This window comes from Lissotriton vulgaris, chromosome 3_1 (assembly GCF_964263255.1).
Source record: "Lissotriton vulgaris chromosome 3_1, aLisVul1.2, whole genome shotgun sequence".
NCBI lineage: Eukaryota > Metazoa > Chordata > Amphibia > Caudata > Salamandridae > Lissotriton > Lissotriton vulgaris.
In genome coordinates this window covers 986,869,260-986,889,767 of record NC_141689.1, presented here as the reverse complement: position 1 = coordinate 986,889,767, position 20,508 = coordinate 986,869,260, and the positions used below count along the sequence as shown (strand labels likewise).

The 20,508-nt window shown below is 45.0% G+C and overlaps 1 protein-coding gene across 1 annotated transcript in view; it reads left to right on the top strand.

Moving 5' to 3' along the window:
* Window positions 1-20,508, top strand: part of UHRF2 (ubiquitin like with PHD and ring finger domains 2) — a 616,766-nt gene that overhangs the window by 49,532 nt on the left and 546,726 nt on the right. Inside the window, exon 2 of the mRNA XM_086961356.1 lies at window positions 3,431-3,670. Coding sequence (XP_086817482.1) covers window positions 3,431-3,670 — 240 coding nt within the window. The remainder of the gene's footprint in view (window positions 1-3,430; window positions 3,671-20,508) is intronic.

Below are 20,508 nucleotides of genomic sequence, written 5' to 3'. Positions count from 1 at the left end.
CAGAAGTTACAGGTAAGTAACTTGTTTTCTTAGGTGGGCTGGTGAAACCAGCCTGTCTGCTCTCTGTTTGCCAGCCAGGTTCCGGAGGGTCTTTGATACATTTAATTCCTGTCCCTTTGAAGACAAACTATCAAGTAATCAACAGTCAAAATATATCATAATGTGATGTGCATTACATCATATTGTGACGTGAAAACCCTTCAGAAATACTAGAGTTAATGCCCTTCGTCTTGTGATAGAAGTAGATTGGGTTGATTCTGATGCTTGTGTCTGAATAGGAGCGATCAGGATCCAGCAGGGCCGGCGTTAGCCCTGGTGTTGCCTTGTGCGACAATGTTTTTGGGCTCCTCCCCAATGACCTCCTTTTCCACTGATTCCTTCATTACCACCCTCAAACAGTGCCCCTTATCTCTCCATAGCCTTTCTCTCACATACATTTAATTTATTTTATGGTGGTACAAATGCAGGATGTCAGAGTACCTTTACATCACAAAGTCTTTACACACAGACAATGAATCATACATGTGTAAATCAATGTTTTGGAACTGTCGCAGAAGGAAATGAGGATTACAATGTGTAGCAATCTCATGTCATCCATACTAGTAAGCAGTATATATTAAGAGTGTTAGATCTGTTAAAGCACAAACCAGGATTTAAAAAGTACCACAGTGGATTGCATTGGCTTTACTAATAGCAGTGCCTTTTTACTCAAACAACCCCTTTTTAGTAACATTAGGATAATGAAAGACTGTCAAACAACCTAGCGTTGTGACCTATACCATGCAGTTCGCATGTGGCTCATTGCTGATAGTTCATAGGTTACTGTGCTGTATTAAAATTGTAACTTATAAACTGCAAGTAACAAAAGGATTGTGACAAAAGCAGTAACCCACTAAGCTATGCACATAAAATACAGTTCTGTGAACAGCATGGTACACTTTATTTTTTTTTTTGCAGCAGGCATATTAACCATCTGCTCTTCCTTATAAGTCAAAACTGCAAGTTGACCAAACTCCTATCTGTCCATCAGGAACATTAATTGTCACAGTTATCTTGACATTTTTTATTGCTGCCTGAAACTCTTGGCCACACAAGGACCTCAGCAGCAGGTGCTTTTAAACCCATAACGTAATTGTAAAAACATTGCCCCTGCCAGGTCACGCCATGTGGGGCTGCGCCGGTTGCACCCCCCTAAACTCAGGCCTCTGTGTCAGGAGCGACTTCTCCCTGTGGAACTGGAAGTGAGTTGTACCCGAGGTGGCTATCTGCCTAGTTGATGTATTAGTGGGTTGCACCCAGGGTGATAGGCCCCTTGAGTCCAGTGGGTGGGCTGTGAGGAACAATCACTTGGAGTTGAATAGATGGGCTGGACCCATGGGTGATAATCCTATAGAACCCCTACCAGCAATCGTCTCCCAGAGGTTGTATATGTGGGTGTATACCCAGGTGTCCTAATCCCCCTAGAGCACTCATTTCTTGTAATGTTGAGTAGCCGTTTAACTGATGGCGTGGAGAGAGAGAGAGAGAGAGAGAGAGAGAGAGAGAGAGATTGAGAGACAGACAGACTCCCGATTTGAACCCAACAAACGTTTAGCACTTGTAGGCCAATTGCTAGGAAACACAAATTGGTTTTGAGGAGGAGGCAGGGGATAAAAGGGGTGAAGTTTATCGTTGTTGTAGTAAATTGTTTACACAGAAACCCTGGGTGACGCTATCATTAAAGATTGTTTCTGTTGACCTGCATCTCAGTTGCCCAGCAGACTTTACATAATTAACAACCACTTTAAATTATGCGGAATAATTTCTTCAAATAAGCATCAGTGCCTGGCGTTTAATGGAGGAATGCATGGCAAGAACAGTCTTTATTCCTCTGAAAAATATACCTATTTCTTCTCGTTCTTGCTCCATTTTCAATTTCCAGTTCCCATAAACATGCTACTCCCATGCGGTCGTGTGGGATAAGTTTTCAAACATGATACTGACATTGTATTAAAACAAATTAACAAAGGTCTTGATAATGCATACTCTCAAAAGGCAATCTGTAGTTTAAGCCTGTTATCCACTTTGAAATCCCGTGGTACAAGTAACGGCTATACTTGCATCAATCTGTAACAGTTTATTATCCAAAGTTAGAACTATTAATTTGTCAACGAAGTCACTATGTTATCTTCAGAAATTCTGGTAGAACTTTAAAAGGTTATACTCTCGCCTTTGCATGCTTTTTTTTCTTTTCCTCCCATCCACTTAATTTCCTATCTTTATTGTCTGTTATGTAAGGATCAAAACTACTACTTTGAATCAAGGATTTGTCAAAAGTAAACCTAAATCTTAAGTTTTGCACCTATGTCGTCTTGGCTTGCTGTACAACGATGTTAATTATCTTTTTATTATCCTCTTTCTAAAAAATGTGTGAACCAAAACCTCTCACCTGGTTCTATAAGGGTAAGATGATGGTCTTTAAGAACATACACAAGACTCACATGAAACGTGATTTTATATTTTCATGTTAATCAGACAATCTAACTTGTTTATTTTCATTAAAACATCTCTGGCAAATGCTGAAAAGAACTTGCACACATTAGATGTTGGAAGCATGATAATATATAACTTAGACAAGATGTAAGTGCTCTTAAAGACAAACCACCTAAAGGATCATGACTCCTCGAAGGACAACACAATGCTCACACCCCTGTGACTTGCAAGCGAGAAGACAATTTTAAGCAAGACCTCGCCCCTCTCTACATGGCCATAAGGTCCTCTTATCAAATCTTTGAGAACCATTCTTTTAAAGGACTCCTACAGAGCACCAACGTACAGCTGTGCTCACGCATATACAAAATATAAATGTGATTCAGACTCAAACTGGGACTTGCAGGTAGGACTCGGGTGTGTGTAATGCACTCTGAACCTCATACTCACCCCTAGAAAGACTCCTGAACTTATAGAAATTATGTGATGAATGTAAAAATTGTATTTGCAAAGATACAAGGGGTAGCAGCATATCTAAGAGTAGCTGTGCTTTGTTTTCTTTTTTCACGTCAGATAGAAATATACATTGCCATTGGCAAGTCCCTTCCATACTTGACCTAATGACCCAGTTAGGGTTAGAGGTGACGCCACTGGTTGGTTCAACAGTGCATGGCTAACCAAAAGCAATACACAAAATTGTAGAGCAGGGAGGCGGAAACAAATTTTCAGCTGTAGCCTACAGGTCTTGTGTCCTAGTGGGCTTGTCCTTCAGACCCATAGCTCCTAGCCACAGGGAACGAAGCGCATGACACCAGTTGGGATGTGTCTTAGGGTATAGTATGGAAGGGTAGGAAAGTGGGGTCCTTTTTAAATGTATATGTGGCTTGAGGCCATAATGTTTATTTACATAACTGCTGTAAGAAATATCACGCACTTTTTTTTGTTTTTTTTTTATTCACAGTTGGAAGATGGGCACACATTATTTGATTACAATGTTGGACTTAACGATATAGTGCAGCTGCTGATTCGATCTCAATCAGAGGACTCCCCTGCTTTTTTAAAGAAGAAGAAGAAAGGTGATGTCAGTCCCCACCCAAAGAATGCACCAAGAAAAAATGCAGTCAGAGCCACCATGCCCCTCACTCAGCCATCCACATCTGCCCGGACATTTCTTATTGATCCTGGCATTGGTCTGTACAAGGTAGGTGCTTCCTTCCTTCCTGATTTAATCTCTAAATCTTTCAAGAACGTTGTTATGCATCAAGCAGCCATGTGTTTATTATTTTTATGTTTGTGGTTAGCCAAAATTAAATGTAATAAAATTATATACAAACCTAGTTATAGGTTCTTTCAACCTGACTTTTTCATCTAGTGGCTGTTGTATAATGAAAAATTTCCTAGCTATCATAACAGAAAGTTTAAATTCTATTAAGGACTCGGGCGAGGATTATGCTTTAATTTCTTTGCTTTTATTCCGACAGCAGCCATTCTAAATCGGATAACCCAAACCACATTTCCAAAACAACCTCGGGAAATTGTTTATTAGAAAAAAAACTAAAGAAGGGACAACATATCTGAGTCCAAGAACCAATCACCGCGCTGGGTCCACTTTATATTCCCCCTTCCTCGCTTAGATCATCCTCCTTCTTTGCGCGAGTCACGCCCTTTGTCTTGTTCTAGCCATCCTGTTTCCCGGAATCGACTCCTGGAACCAAAAGACAACATTAGGGACTATAAAAACCAACAGAGTCCAAAACCAATGTCTTTGCATACCAGTTAACAAGGTAGTAAAACTTAAAACTCGAAACACATTTTCATCAAATAAGTCAAGAATCATTGATCCATATCACATTCCAAGCACTGCAATACATGCAATTACCTCCATCAATGTAAGACAAAAGAAAAAATGCACTTACTCCCATTGGGCGGATGTTCCTGAAAGATGTTGACGGTGGGATAATCCTCACCCCTGAGTCCTTAATAGAATTGAAACTTTCCGTTACGATAGCTAGGACATTTTTCATTCTATGTCCGGACCGGAGGCTTCCGATTATGCTAGTTTAAAGCTTACTTACCACCAAATGAACCATAGCAATAATAGGCTTGAAATAAAACCTTTTGAAGGTTGAATCTGAGGACCAATCAGCCGCATTCATTATGTCCTCTAATATCGCTCCAAGCGCGAATGCCTTTGAAGCCATCGCTCCCGAGCTGAATGCGCTCCGAACTGGCGCAGACTAATGCCCACTTCCAGCATGACCTATTGCATCCATCGTGCGATTGTCAGAGATGAAACTGCCTTGTGAGGTTTCCTGGAGGGCAATCAATAGATGTCTCTCCCCGGGTGGTCTGAGTTCCAAAGACATGTACTCATAGGCTTTTAAGCAGCGGACCACACACTATTTGGGGGAGTGGAGTGGAGTGGTGTGGCTCACTGGTTAGAGGCGGCAGACCCGGAAGCAGAGGACGGCCCGGGACTAGGGTTCAATCCCCGACGCGGCAGGGTCGTGAACCAGGGTCAGCGGACTCAATAATTCTCGCCTCGGTGCCTACTCTAACCAGGGATCACACTCGGCAACTCTGGGCATTAGCTTGCCTCATCTCCACAACGGCCCCCCACAAACGCTGGGGATGCCTGGTTTCACCTTGGATATACCCAGGAGGAAACATCTCACAGGGAAAGCCAGGACGGGTTCCCCAGCGGTCTATAGCGCCAGGACGCCTCCGGGTAGCAGTGCGCTTTACAAGACACACACATTTACAAGACACACACATTTAATCTGGAAACTCTGGGTACTCTATTACCCTAGTGCGACACTTGGTTCGACGTCGTATGGTAAAAGACGTTCCAGAAGGAGAAAAAACTCTGCCAGTGATGTCCAGGGCCCTTACATCCGACACTCTCCTGCAGGAGATTAGGCAGCTTAGCAGAAAGTTCCTTTTTGTACAAGAATTCATTAGATGGCCAAGACAAAAACATTTTGAGCACTCTATCCCACAATTCCGAGTAGCGTGGTTCAGGGGGAAGTGACAACCGGAGCCCCAGCAAGAGGTGGCAAACAAAAGGATGTTCCCCAACTGGTGCCCCTTGCACGGGGATGTGGCCTGCTGAAATGGCGGATTGTGACGTGTTCACTGAACGATAAGCTAAACCCTATTGGGCCAGACTTGCCAGGAAATTCAAAATCTGGACTACCTCTGCACCCACGGGATCACAACCCAGTCGCACACACCAACGACACCATCGGGGTCAGGCTGATCGATAGTACTATCCGACCAGGCTTTAGATCAGAGGCCCTCGGCGAACTGCGAAAGGCCTGGGATAGACCATCTACTCCTGTAATCCTCCACTCCATGAGCCGTAGGGATCGGTTGAGTACCATCTGATGAGGAACCTGATCCGGGATGAGAAGCAACTCTGGAAAGTGGGGGAGTCAGATTGGAAAATCCCAAGAAAGTTCCAGAAGAACTGGAAACCAAACTTGCGACCTCGAAATCGGTGTGACGAGAACCACTTGCGATCATGGTCATCTGATCTGGGCCGACACCCGGATGATCATCGCAAACGGCGGGAATGCATATGCTTGTTCCTGCAACCAATCCTGCAGGGGCGTCCGTGGCTACTGCTAACGGATCTGGCCTCCAGCTGAAAAACCAAGGAACCTGATGGTCCCGTCTGGAGGCGAAAAGATCCACTGAGAAAGGACCCCAAATGTCCTGCACCATCGAAAAAACGTCGAGATGCAACTTCCACAGACTGGAATCTGTGAAGTGGAGCGATTGCCAATCTGCCACCTGATTCTCCCTTCCGGGAAGATCCTCTGCCGTCACTGAAATTTGATGTTCCAGGCAAAATTGTCATAGATTCGTTGCGAGATCCGGCAGCACCTTCTATCGGGTGCCCCCCAGGTGTTTGATATACCAAACAGCTGATATATTGTCCATTTTCAGCAGGACACAGGACTGAACCTAATCTTTGGTCCAGCACCGCATGGCGAAAGACCCTGGCATCAGCTCCAGACAGTTGATATGCAGGGTCGGTTCCCGTGGAAACCATGATCCTACTGTGAAAAACTCACCACACCTGGCGCCCCAACCTGACCTGCTGGCGTTTGACTCTATGACCAGGTTTCGGGCAGAGCCGAAAATCGATCTCCTATTCCAGGCTTCCATGTGAGAGAGCCACCAATAAATCTCTTCCCGTGCCTCCTCCGACAGGGAAACTGGATTGGGAGTAAGGTAGTCCCTTCCGCAAATGTTTTGCTTTGAGGCGTTGCAAGGCCTGATCATGCAGTGGTCCCGGAAATATTGCTTGGATAGACACAGACAGAATTTCCACTACGCGGGCAAGCTGTCAAAGCGGAACTCTTTGCTTGGTCGAGGTCCAACGTAACTCGTGAAAAATCTTGGTCACTTTTCACGACGGAAGGCTGAGGGTTGCCGCTGAGGAGTCTAAGACCAAACCGAAGAATGTCACCTTTTGAGCTTGTACGAACAGTGATTTTTTTTTGGTGTTTATCACAAACTCCAGATTCTCCAGGAGACTGACCGCCTGCTGTAATTTATCCCGAAGTACATGTGGATCTTGGGCCAACAGAAGCATATCGTCTAAATACACAATGAGATGCGTTCCCTGCGCTCGGAGATAATTCACGACTGGTCAGAGCACCTTCGTGAAGCACCAAGGAGTTGGGGAAAGCCCGAAAGGAAGAGTGGCAAATTGGTAGACTTGTTGTCGCCAGAAAACTGAAGGAATAGTCTTTGAGAAGGAAAAATAGGTATGGCCAAGTAGGCATCTTTTAAATCTAAACGGACCATCCAGTCCGCCCGATGCAGAACGTCTCTTAAAAGATGAACCCCCCTCCATTTTGAAATGGCGTTATATGAGCCATTCGTTGAATTTGCGGAGGTTCAAGACCTGACACTGCCCCGCACCCGTCTTGTCCACTAAGAACACGTTGCTGAGAAAACCTTGCGGGTGCAAGACGCGCGGCAAATCGCCCCTTTCTCTAAAAGTGCGGAAACCTTCGCAACGATCAGTTCCTCCTCTTGCCAAGAAAAGTGGATCGGTCTGGGTCGTACGGTTTGATCAGGGTTGCCACAAAACTGTCTGAAAACCTTGAACAGTTTGCAACACCCAAGTGTCAGACGTGTCCGACTCCCAGACACTCACAAAGATGGCCAGCCGGCTGCCCACTCGCACCAGGGACTCTGTAGAGACACTTACTGGTGGTAGAGGGTTTGTCACCTCCTCTGAAGCCACAACCTCTGGATCTGCGCCCAAGGGAAGGGTAGAAGGTATTGTACCTGCTCTGGTTCTGATACTGCCCTCACCTGGAGCCTTGTCCCCTGGAATTCTGGGGGGCCTGGCCGTTCGAGCGGCCCCTGCCTCGACCGGCCCCAGGGAAAACCCTGGAGGAAAAAACCTTTTTGATGGAAGATTGCGCTTTATCAAGCGATGTGAAAGAATTGACAAACTTGCCAAGTTCCTTAATAAAGGGTTCGCCAAACAAACCTCCCTGGGCAACTACCCCCGCTTCCGAGTTGACCAGATCTCCTAGTTTTGAATCTACCTTAATAAGGAAAGACCTCCTCCGCTCTGTCGAGAGCGCGCAGTTGGCGTACCCCAAGAAGACTAAGTCACGTTGTGCCTAACCTGACAGGGCGTCTGGGGATATGAGGGCACCCCAACTTTTGGCATCCTCAGACATGTCGAGGATCATTGTGAGGTGCCCCAGGGCATTCAGAAGCTTGTCCTGGCATGCCTTCCAGGATCGGTCTATACCCTTCTGGGGGTCCTTAATGAATTTCGCCAAGAATGTCTCCATTCTGGGGTCTAACTCTGGGGCCTGCGCAACTTTTCTGCCTAGGAAGGGGCGCGCACACTCCGATCGAAGGAGACTACGTGCTTCTTTCCACATGGGGGTAAGAATCCTACTGGCCACGTGGTCTGCGACCTTCGTGGAAGGTGTCTGTTCTTATGATCGGGCTGCATATTTAATTTGTGACCCAACATAGCCGAGCTGTCCCCGTCCCCTGAGGCACAGTAGTCCCACGCTCGTTGCCATGGACTAGACGGTCCAGGCTCCTCATCCGTATCACCCTGGGCGTCATCCCCAAACCCTTGGGATGGACTAACTGGGTCAGTGGGGGTTGGTGAAGGGGTGGGGTGTAAGGGGGCCTCCCAGGGAGGTTGCGCCAGGAAGGCCTTCCTCAAGCGCTCAAAAGCGTCCTGGTCCACCTTGGGACGCTTGGCTGGGATTGGGTCCCCCACCCTGCGCACCTTGTGTTGTGTTAGGTCGCTTGGAAGCTGGTGGATTCCACAAGCGCATTCTTTTTTTTTTTTAGCCAAACGTTCCTCCATGGGTGCCATCACTTCCGCAACTGACCTGTAAATTGATGCTTCAACTGCGGTATAACACTCATCGTCCCATGATGGTTTGCTTGGGGATCCTCCACCCACTGCATGTCGACCTGAATAGACATGATAATTAGAGTATACAGACTCTGCCAACTGGATCACTAGTCTTTACATTTGCCAGTGGCCACCTCCACAGCCTGTACTCAAAATGCTGGGGACCAGCTAATAGCACAGGGCACCGCCCCAATTCAGTGACCAAAGATATGAGGCAGAAACCTCTGGGACACACCCTGCTTACAGTATCCAACCGACCTGATCAAAACCCCTTAGGAACGTGTCCCTGCAGGCCCGACTTCAGCCTGCAAATAAGGTATTCGAAATACACCCACCGGGCGACAAGAAGATTTCCACACAGACACCTACCTACAGATCAGTCTCTGAGCGTCATTTCTTTTGGGCCCAAAAACGTGTACAGACCCTCTAATGAGGGTGTCTGTCTCTAGGGTTTGCGGAGGCAACAGTCGACAATGGGCGGAAATGGAAAAACAAACACAAATTCCAAATGCTGCGCGTCGTTGACACAGAGGCGTAGACGCGCAGTGCGCGCCTTCCAATGCCCTCTAGAGGCCGGAGGTGAAGGCCGCGCTTCGCTGCAGGGACTGGGCAACACGGTCTCGCATAGGTCCGTAAACGGACCCGCGAGCCGTTACCTGCAATGAAAAAACACTGGACAGCCCGCACACAGCGCACAGACAATCAGGTGAGAAAACTAAAGGGCACTTAGACGCGCATCGCGGAGCTGCCACACGCACAGAGGAATTCGGCAGAATGCTCATAATTACCACATATGCACAATGCCGGCAATGACTAATGATAATACAGTAAAAGTAGATAACCTAGAGCTAACGTGTCACGCCGTCGTGGGGGGTAAAACGCGGCCCGCGACTGCGGTGAAAACGTCTTATCAAGTTAAAAAAACGAGAAGGGAAACGAGCTAATTTTTGTCTTCTGGCTGCAAGCAGCAAAGAAAGAGGATGAGCTAGGTGCGGAAGAGGGACTATACAGTGGACCCAGCATTGTGATTGGTTCTTGGACTCAGGGATATGTTGTCCCTTCTTTATTTCTTTTTCTAATAACTAATTTCCCGAGGTTGTTTGGGAAATGTGGTTTGGGTTATCTGTTTTAAAAGGGCTGCTGTTGGAATAAAGCAAAGAAAGTAAAGCTTAATCTAGGTTTAGGTGGTATACATGTGGCTCGTCTTACAGTTCAATGATATAAAACGGTTGTTATAAATCAGTACTAGTTTATCCTTGTTTATTATTCATAAACCCTTATTAAACCTAATAAAACAATTCAAATATATAGATTTATATTTAATACCCTAAGAAAGTGCTGACTCATCTTTCACAGTAGTGTATGACATCTAGATCATATACTATACAATGACAAAATGGACATGACTGTGGTTAGTGTACAGTGCACAACTTCTAAATAAATGATCTTGCATCACTGAAATCGGGCAGTGCTGTATCCCAGTTCCAGGCTGTCACCGAGCTCAAGCGAGCAAAATATGTATTGTATCACAACTGCATTAGGCACTTGAATCAAGTTCCTAACACAGGTGCTCTGTAGTGCTTTATAGCTCCTTGCTTTATACGTTAATGTGCTTGCCACATTTGTTTAGTATTATTAGGCTCTTGCTAAACCTGTGATGTACAGTCAGATTTATCATTTCCCTTCATTCATCAAAACGTACTCATTGCAGTCATAGTATTTGTACATGGTGGTGGTGATGATGAGACTATTCATATGGCATACTCGGACTAAAGAAAGTTTCCAGGCACTATGAAGGCGGACATAAACACAGAAGGAGCACCAGGACGGAGTAACAGGACACTGGCAGGTTCCGGTAGCGGTGACGTGAACATTTGCACTCACTGGGTGGACACGCGACTGGTTGGCTCGTGCTCCTTGAAGAGTGTGTTGCAGGTACGAGGAACACTCGCAACCACTCGATTTTGAAAAGTGTCAAGAGAGTGGATACTGGTTACCCCGGCAGCCCTGATGAAGTTGCACAAATAGGTGGCAACGAAACATGTTGGTTTTCTCCATTTGAAAAATGTTTTAAGATGTACAATTTTTTTTAATTGAGGACGCACACAGCATTGAATAAAGCCTTGTCTAGCTAGTGAGTAGTACCTCGTTTCAAAAGTTGGGAATTGCATCTTTTCTTTTCTCATGGGGACCAGTGGGCACTTTAGTGATACCAGCACTGACTGTGAATAAATAAGTATAAATGCATTGTGTCTTCTTTCTTTTCCCTCACTGTTGAGAACTTTATGATGAAAAATACACACGCTTTCTTTATGGGAAGAAAGCAAGCGATGATAAGTGGGTGTGCTAGTGAGTACCAACCAGCAAGCCCCCTTGGCGTTACTACAATGAGGTTCTTTCTTCCCTTTCTCACAATCTTTTCACGCACCTTATTGGAATTTTCAGGTTTTTTTGTGATGTATTGATATGTTTTATTAAAACTTGAATATATAGACACTTGGGACGAGTGATAGCAAGCCTTTCCTTAGAGGGAGTCTTTGATAAGTGTTATAGACCCCTCCAGTGTCTTAAATTTGATGGGGTTGTTGTTCAATGCCAGTCAGGCCCTGTTCTGTTTAGAGACTTTTGAGGGAGTACACCATTGCAAATCAAAAAAGCCATGTTTTCATTTGTTTACAGAAAATTAGGAACAAAGTGAATGTCAAGAAGACATGCTAACTAAAGATGGAAAGCATGACTACCCTTCAGTATCCTTCCTGAAATGAGAAATTCCAATGAGGCCCATGTTTGCTTAACAGTGACAATGAAACTGGGTGTACCAGCAAGTTATCCTTGAGAAAATTAGGAAACTCATCAGCAATGTAAGATGGCCATTTGGACCTTGGAATAAGCCCTCTTTAAAACTGGAGACCAGTTAAGGCTGTATAGCAGAGGAGAGGAATGGCCTAAACAGCAGGGGAGACATAAGAGACCAGTTGCAAACTTCTCTGCATATAATGGAATTTTAATATCTGGTATAAGGATTTGCCATAATCCCAGCAGAGCAGCAACCATAACGTGAGTCACATTAAATAAATATAAGAAACACAAACCATTGATAGGCATCATGCGTGCCTTTAAAGGCAAATTGTCTATTTGAAGCTCCAAATTAGATATTTGTTTGCTCTGAATATGGCTCCAAACTAAGGTTCTAGCAAATGGACATTCTGAGGTCGGTTCTGCCCCCAGTGATTGTGGACATTTTTAAATTCAATTAGGGTGAGTGGCTGCATATCCAATCCCTTAGCTCCCTCACAGAGTTGGAATATGTTGGCGATGACATCTAGATAAACCTGAAAGCTCTTGAGAACATGGGTGCCATCACTATATTAATAAAAAGAGATTAAAGAGGTCAGAATATAATACTAATCTCTGATGGGACACCGTAAGAAATAGAACAGAAGGTATGTATGCCTTCTTTCCCAGTTCTTGTTGTGTCACTCAATACTCTGTCCTCAGCATGCAGGGAGCAAATAAAACCCTCCTGTACATAAGAATATTTTGAAATCACAGGCACTGTTGAGATCCATAATATGTTTATTATCATAAAAAAATGCTTTTGTATATGGTTTTTAGTGGGGGGTCATGTTTCTGGCGCCATTTGTCATGCAGGTTAACTGATGTCATATGTTTAACAAGATGATCAGAGAATCAAGACTCTAGTTTCCCTTGTGACTATTTTCCTCTGCCTCTTTTTCTGTGGTGTTGTCCATATGTATGAAAGAGGCGGCAAGCTCATTATCGAACTGTGAGAAATTGGGTTGCTGGTTGTCTGGGGTGTGAGTCCTGGTGAAGCAACAGTCGCAATCCCTGGCAGGGTGAACTACAAAAAAATCACTAAATTGACCTGTGCTTAATGCTGGGTATCCTGACACAAAAAGCAGTTAGACTTAACTGAAAGGAAATGTGTAAAGTATTTATGCAGCACCCAATCCGTAATAAAGTGAAAATACAAACACAAGACCAACTACACACTAATTTAGAAAATAGATTGCATTTTAACAAATTATCTGACACTAAAACGGCAAATCCAATCAATAGAACCTGAATTAGGAATGTTTAAAGTTTTTAATAAGAACTAGCACCTAAGGGATCAAAGCACCAACCGCTGACTTCTAGTTGCGTAAGACAGGGTCAGATTAAAAAATATGGTCGATCACGATGGAACACTGGTCGGATAGAAGTAGATTGGACCTTGTCAGCTTTTATCTTGGGACTTAGGAGAAGTTTTGAGAACAATATCCTGAGAAGGTAAAGTTGAGCTGGGCAAGGCTGCATGTGGTGTCCAAGGAGAGAGCGTTGTCATTAGGAAGTCTTGGGTCGAAGCCAGGGTGCAGATTTCTACGTTCAGACGTTGTCTCTTTTTAGTAAGCTGAAATTTTCCAGTGGGGCGAGGCAGAAGTCTGCAGCCAAAGACAATTCTAGTGGCTAGGATACCCCTTTGGAGAAGTAAGGATGAACAGGATTGCTGCTGTGATGAACTTAGCGAGAGCAGCAACAAAGTCAGGCGAACCGACGATGCAGCTTGGGCGGATTGACAAGCAGGTTGGTCCCGGTTTCCTCTTGGTTCTCAGAGCAGTTTTTGGACAAAGTTCTAAAGTCGTCAGTTTTGGATTTTGGTCATCTGGACACCTTTAGCACCACAGCCAAGAGCACATGACTGGTGGGACAACAATTATGGACTCCAGGGGCACATTCATGATGGTGGGAGCCCTTTGTGTCCTTGAGACTCTGAACAGGAGGCCAGCAAACTAGCCCTTGGAGTCACTCTGGTAGGTCAGGGTGCAGGTGAAGGTCCAGGGTTCAAGGCAGGCTCCAGACAATAAAGTAGTCCTTCCAGGTACAGCAAAGCAGTCTTGCAGAGTGCGATAACAATCCCTTTTTAATTTTGTTTTTGTTTTTAAAACCTAAATAAAAGGCATTGTCATTTACAATGTCAATAGCTTAAACTCTCGTAAATGCGAGACCTATTGCATTGTAAGTGCTTGTCTTTGGCAGTTACTTTGATAGGGTATTGCAAGGGGAAAAATATTTCCATACTTGCCTTCAAAAATTATATTTGAAATGCCTCTTCCTTACTCTTCTGCTGCATACAAGCTGAAACTCATAAAAGTGGATGGGAGGTGTTGTTTCGAGATCCCAGGATCCACAGGTTAAATTAACACAGTTTCATTGATCTATTGATAGCCTTCTATTTATTAGTGAAACCCTCTCTGGCTTTGTTGTTTCTCTACTTCTGGGGGAGCTTGTCTCCAATCATGCTGTCCCGGCTTTTCTTAACCTGGAATGTCCTGCTCCACCGTTCACTTCCTGTCCAGTCCACCTGGGCAAGCCGTTATGTCCAGCATCCTCTCTGTGGTCCTGGGGAACACTCTACCTGCAGGGTCCTAATGTCCCCATGACACAAAAGCAGGAGAATATTAAAGGTTGCACCAGAAGATAGTTTGTTGTCTTTGAATCCTACAGTGTTTTGCTGCTTACCTAATGAATGTGCAATTGCACAATCTGCAAATATTCTTGAAACAGTTCACCAATAGTCTTCTAAACCCACATAGTGTTGGCCAAAGTTACAGAACAAATGTGTTTATAAATGTTCCATATACAAGTAACTGATCGCCCACCATTGTCTGGCAAACTCACTTGATACCAACCCACCCACCCTTAGAGTATGCCAACACTTCTCTCCAGGACTTCCCTTTACTTCTGCCATGTCTTACTGGTTTCACTCATGATAACTTCGTGATTGCCTTTTTGGCCTTCTATTGGTTCCAGGTTAAAAAGAAAATATCTGTGGCTCAAGTTCCGCTGTAGATGAGGTTTTATGATCAAACTGGGATGGTGGGAGAGTTGGTAGGTTATTAGTTGTGGTGTGTGATTTTGCATGGTCTTCTTCTGGTGACAGATTGGGTCCATCCAAGTAGGAGACGGAGAGCTAAGCACAATGTGGTCAAATGTGGCTAGCCAGGGATAACCAGGGCTACTTGTATTTACCTTTTTCGGGCTATAGAGTGTGATGCTAGTTTAAAAGATGTGGCTGGGTGAACGAAATCCATATGACAAGAGACAAGTGGTAGCAATGGAATTCGTGGCGAAATGCCAGCAAGAGAAGCGACGAAAGTCTACGGTTTTCAAAAGCAAGGGATGGTTGGAAATGCTAATCGGATAACTTGTGGTATCTATTCATAAACCTCATGAAGCACCAAGCCATAATCAGGGTCGGACTGGGGAAGAAAAATACCCGGGTACTAAAAGAAAAGTAACCCCCCCCCCCACCCCCATCAATGAATTACAAAACTAAAAAAGTGGCCAATGTTTGCAAATTAGGGACGTTTTAAACTTGCAAAGACACACTGTATAAGTGTTTTGCAAGGTATGGACGATTGCGGGCATTTGTTCCTGTTGCAGGTAAAGTTTTTAATTTGACACGAACAGTAAAAACTGGCCCAGAGGACCATGAAACAGGCCCCCAAACAGCCAAAACAGTCCGACCTTGGCCATATTCACCCGTTTTCATACCTGCTCAGTAACCTGTTTTGCTCACTATATGCTTATATACACCTTCCAACTGATTATCCTTTTTATATATTTCACTTAAGAGGTACTTACTCCATCTTCATTTTTCATTTGATATCTGAATATTAAATAAACAAGATTTTTCCACTGCTTTCTCCTAGACATTGTCAAACGCGATCGGAAATGAATTCCAAAATATTTTTTACTGCAAATGATATTTTCCTGCTCCTAATACCCAACATTAGAATAATCGGTGAAGAGTAGCACCTTTTTAGGTCTCGCGACCTATCAATGCGCGCAAGCGCATTGAGCGGAGCGAGAATTCAAGTGCTCGAAATCCTCGTCAAACCAAGGGCTTCTTGCGCTGCGGTTTTCATTAAGTTCATGTGAATCACGTGACCAAGCAAGCACGCGCATTCACGGCCGCACAGCACATCAAAGGGCTTCTCCCAGCGTGCGCTGTGCGGCTTCTCCTCCCCTAATTATTCATGGCCGGCCGCAGGCCGGCCGTACTTTCAGTTTCCTGGCCGCTCTGCATTATCAGGTACGTGTTTTACTTTGTTGTTTTACTTTGTCTCCTAATTATTCATGGCAGGCCGGCCGTACTTTCAGTTTCCCGGCCGCTCTGCATTTTCATGTAAGTGTTGTTTCACTTTGTCTCCGTGCGTGCGTCTCCCTCGTGGTTTTCCCCCACCACTCCTCACAGTCCCCGATTCGTCTTTCCTTTGCCATTTACTGTCTCCTCTCTGCGTGCGTCTCCCTCGTGGTTTTCCCCCACCACTCCTCACAGTCCCCGATTCGTCTTTCCTTTGTTTCTACGTTTCAAGCGGATTGCTACTTTATTTTGCGGCCGGATTTTTTCTGTTTCTAAGCAGAACCAGGAGACAAACTAAGTTGGCTTTGCCCGAATTGAAACCGCAACACCCCCGTTCTCTAGCATGTATGTATGTATGTATTTGAGCTTATATAGCGCACAGCTACCCGCAGTGGGTTTCCCATGAATAAACATGTTCCCAAGTTTTCACTTGCCGCCCTCCTTTTCTTTTGTTCTGCATGTTTTGTGTTCCACTCCCCCCCCCCCCCCCCCCCCCTGCCCCCCTCTCCCTTTTATTTCCCTCTGGTTGTTTATGGCTCACTCTCACTCTCCGTCGTTTTCTCTTTCTCGTGCACATCACTACCCTTTCTTTCATTTTGTCTCGCAGATACTCACTTATTGCCACTCTCTTCCTTTTTCAAACTCTAGTCCTCTTTCCACTGCTTTCTCCTAAACCACCCCCTTTCTCTTTCTCTCTTTTTCCATTTATCTCTCCCGGCCACTACTTACTCTCTCTCGCTTCCTCTCTCAGCCGCCTCGCCATCTCATTCTCGTTCTTGCACTTTTTGTTTCCATGTATTTCTCTCTCGCTCGCTCCTTCTGCTTCTCTCTCCCTCACTCTCACTTTCCATATTCCTCTCCAGTTAGGGCTTATTTAAGGAAAGTAATTACTTTCCAGTGAATCATAGATTGCTGTGTACAATTGAAAAGTCTGTCCCCTTCCACGAAATGCCATGACTGCAAGAGGCCTTTTTTTCTGCAGAAAGCAAGAACATGTCTAGAAACAAGGAATAATGTAATATTCAAGTTGGCAGAGTAATGAAAACATTGAAAAGCAACTTGTCTGGAAAATAATTAGAGGAATTAAGTTGCTATGGCAGCACTTTGTATTTTACGTTTCCTCCCACGCTTTGCCACTTTCTGACCTACTGTTCATTCCTTCAGAGCAGTGGCCAATGGCTGTCTGCCCAGGAGAGCTGGGTACAGGCAGCGCAGACGATACTACACATCTGCACAGCATTTCATGCATACGTGATCTTTAATCTGTGGGCGGAGCGAACAGTCATACAGAGGTTTGTTAGCTCAAAGCAGGCATAAACAGCCCCCGCAACAAGCACTGGCGTTGCCAATAGGTCTCGCAGTAGGAAAGTTGGAGCTATTGGTTTTGTAAATGACAAAGCCCTTCATGTTTTTAAAATGAAAACAAAAATAAAAGGCATTGTTATTTGCAATTGTAATAGCTCCAACTTTCCTACTGCGAGACCTATTGGCAACGCCAGTGCTTGTTTTAATCTGATTACATTTTGGACCAGCCATTTTAACAGTTTTCTTGAATTAAATGAGGGTCCCTGTCAACGTGGGACGAAATCGTGCATGAATCAGTCTGAGAATACTGTGCTTGGGATTATAATTAGAGCTGGATTGTAGCGTCGCCACTATAACCAGAAGAGTGATCTGCAAACGACACTACTAGAAAATAGAACCCCCACAGAGGTAAGGATAAGTACAGTACAGTCCTTTTTGCATCGCACCCTTGGGAAGTGACAGACGGTAGGTGGAAGGTAGGAGAGGTTGACAAGGTCAGGCTTTTTACTATATCTCGGAGTTTTGAATGTTAGTAGTGCATTAAAAGCGATATGCAGAGGAGCTAATAAGCTCAACAGGATCCGCCCACAGCGACTGAACACTTCCTTACAAGCACTGCTGATGGGTACTGGGGGCTCACTAATGCTGCAAGGATTACAAACCACTCTGCCTCCTAAACTCGGCCAGCGCCGGAAATGATACACAGAGAGAATAAGCAGTCGAAGAACAAGGTGCACATCTCCTTTCCGTAGGCGTGCACATCTCCTGTCCCCCTTTGCAAGAAACATCAAGGACAATAGATCTCGCAAAGCAAGCAGCGTAGGCGCTGCGTCACTAGGCGAGACATAAACAACATGAAAGTCAGCATTGGGTACTGGTTAATGTCACTGTGTTCTGCCTCCGCCTTTGATCTCTGCCAATCAACTCTCTATATTCACTGCACTGTACACAATTGAGGGTAAATTCTTCTTTGTCATGCCAAAACTAAAGATGGGATAAGAAAAACAAAGATTGTTAATGGGGAGGACTGTGCGGACAGCAACAATGACTTCTAAACAGACCCTCCAGCCTTTCGCGATTTGCAAAAAAACCGCGAAATCGGCTGACTAGCGCGATGGCCGCGATAGTCACAATTATTGCCGCGATAATTGTAACCAAATCAAACATTACCCTTTTATAGGCTGTTTGCGCACATGTCACTACTGCCGCCGTCCAGCCGCCGAATACCTGCTGTGTCCCACTTGACAAGATCCAATCCTTTAGCCTGTGTGGCTTTGATGTGTAAATGCAGCTACTGGCACCTCGCTCCGGGAACAGGACTTTCTCTCATCATGACGCCTGAGGCCAATAACAAACTCTGAGCCTGCTGGCGAGGCTGCACCCCTTCCTACCTTCTGGCAGGCGAGTACTGTAAGGGCAAAGGTCACGGCTTACATCATTTTCCAAGCGCTAAAGTTTATCTCCCCGTCACCAAACCCTGTGTTTGAGGCTCGTGTGCAGCGTCTGTTTACCTGCTGCGTTCACCTTTCCCTTAGAAAGCTCAAGGCCGGTGCTCTGGGAGGGTGGGTACAAGGAATGCGACTCTTTGCCCCCAAGTGTTCGAATACCGCTCACTTTACCTGTGTAACTGAGTATTAGAACTAATAAACAGTGGAGTGGCCCGAGGCACTGCCGCAGTAAGGAATTGCGACACTGAAGAAAGATGCGAGGACATTTCTTGTACCTCTGATGTGTGGAAACAATGGCCTCTGCCCTGTCCTACATTTCAGCTTGAAAGGCTTCAGAGAAACTGAATCTGTGATCTTTCGAGTACGGGGGCAGTCAAAAATAAAGCAGGAACATTACCGTATTACTGCTGCTCTTGTCCACGACCAAAGTGAAAACCAAATATAAGTACTGGTGAAAAGGTTCAAATGGACTCGTCACTGCAGATGGCCATGACTAGATGGATGACGTAGGGCCTGGTTGGATTGTTGCAGTCCACTCTCTTCCTCACTCAGGACGCAACCCACAGAGAAAATGCTAGGATGGCAAGCCAATCATTCCCAGAGCAGGACATCGCTTAATTTGAGCGGGGGGGGGTGAGGGGGGACACCGAATCAAGGGGAAAACACACAGATCAGGAAGAGAGACAATTAGAAAGATGGCAACCCCGTCACAAAAGGAGAAAGCAGGTACCTGCCAGAGTGAGATAATAGAACAGGGAGTGTCTGGCAGTGGAGTACCAGGCAGGAGGTGGATTTAAGACGGGCGCGCAACACCCATTGGGCTCACCGGGCTTCAGCCCCCCCACCCGTCGTTCGTGTCAGCCCAGGATGACACAGTTTGGCGGGCTGGCGACGTCTAATGCAGCCGCACCTGAGTACTTAACAGGTCTTTCAATCAGGTTACAAAGGCACTAGGCTAATGTCCTTCCTTTTCTGGTACTTTGCTGCAGTTTCAAGATATTCTTAGAGTTTCTATTTGCTCAAATGGGGGTATTTCTGATATTTATTTGTTTCCCTAGACTTTATTGCTTGATTTCGTTCAGGAGAAACTGTCACTCATAATCGTTGAATGTCACTCATATATACACTTAATTTATGAAAATGTCACACATAGCAACCTGAAGCCTTGGCAGTTATGTACCCTGCAGCAGCGCTTCAGAACTGCTGGGGATATTTTAAGGCCCTTTTAGACCATTGGGTTTCAGATAGGAGGATAGTTTTTTTTAATGGATTTCCTTGCCTTTGTCCACTCACAAAGTGTCACTAAAATTGTCACACTTAATTCAATGCATTACTTTCTAGTAAAGCGCTCTAGCAGCAAAGCAAGACTTCCTGTATGGGTCATATTTGTATTATCAATATATTTACAATGTTAAAAAGGGTGATAGAAATGACTGTTTTTTAAAATGTACGTGTCCAGGAGGCAGCAGTACCCCGGCAGGGGTGCATACATGGGTGCTAGAACACCCCAGGGAGAAATAGGCCCCCTCTCACGAGGTGCAGATTGGAGCTGTCCTTCTGTAGAACCGCAGACACTTTAAACATGCCAGTTTCACAGTGGAATTCCCTGTTAAAGAAGTTTACATTGATTTAAGGCTGAAAAGGAATGCTTACGAGTAAAATAAAGTGCTGCAAGAATGCCACTAAATTTCCATTTTTGTGCCGCTAAATTTCCATTTTTGTGC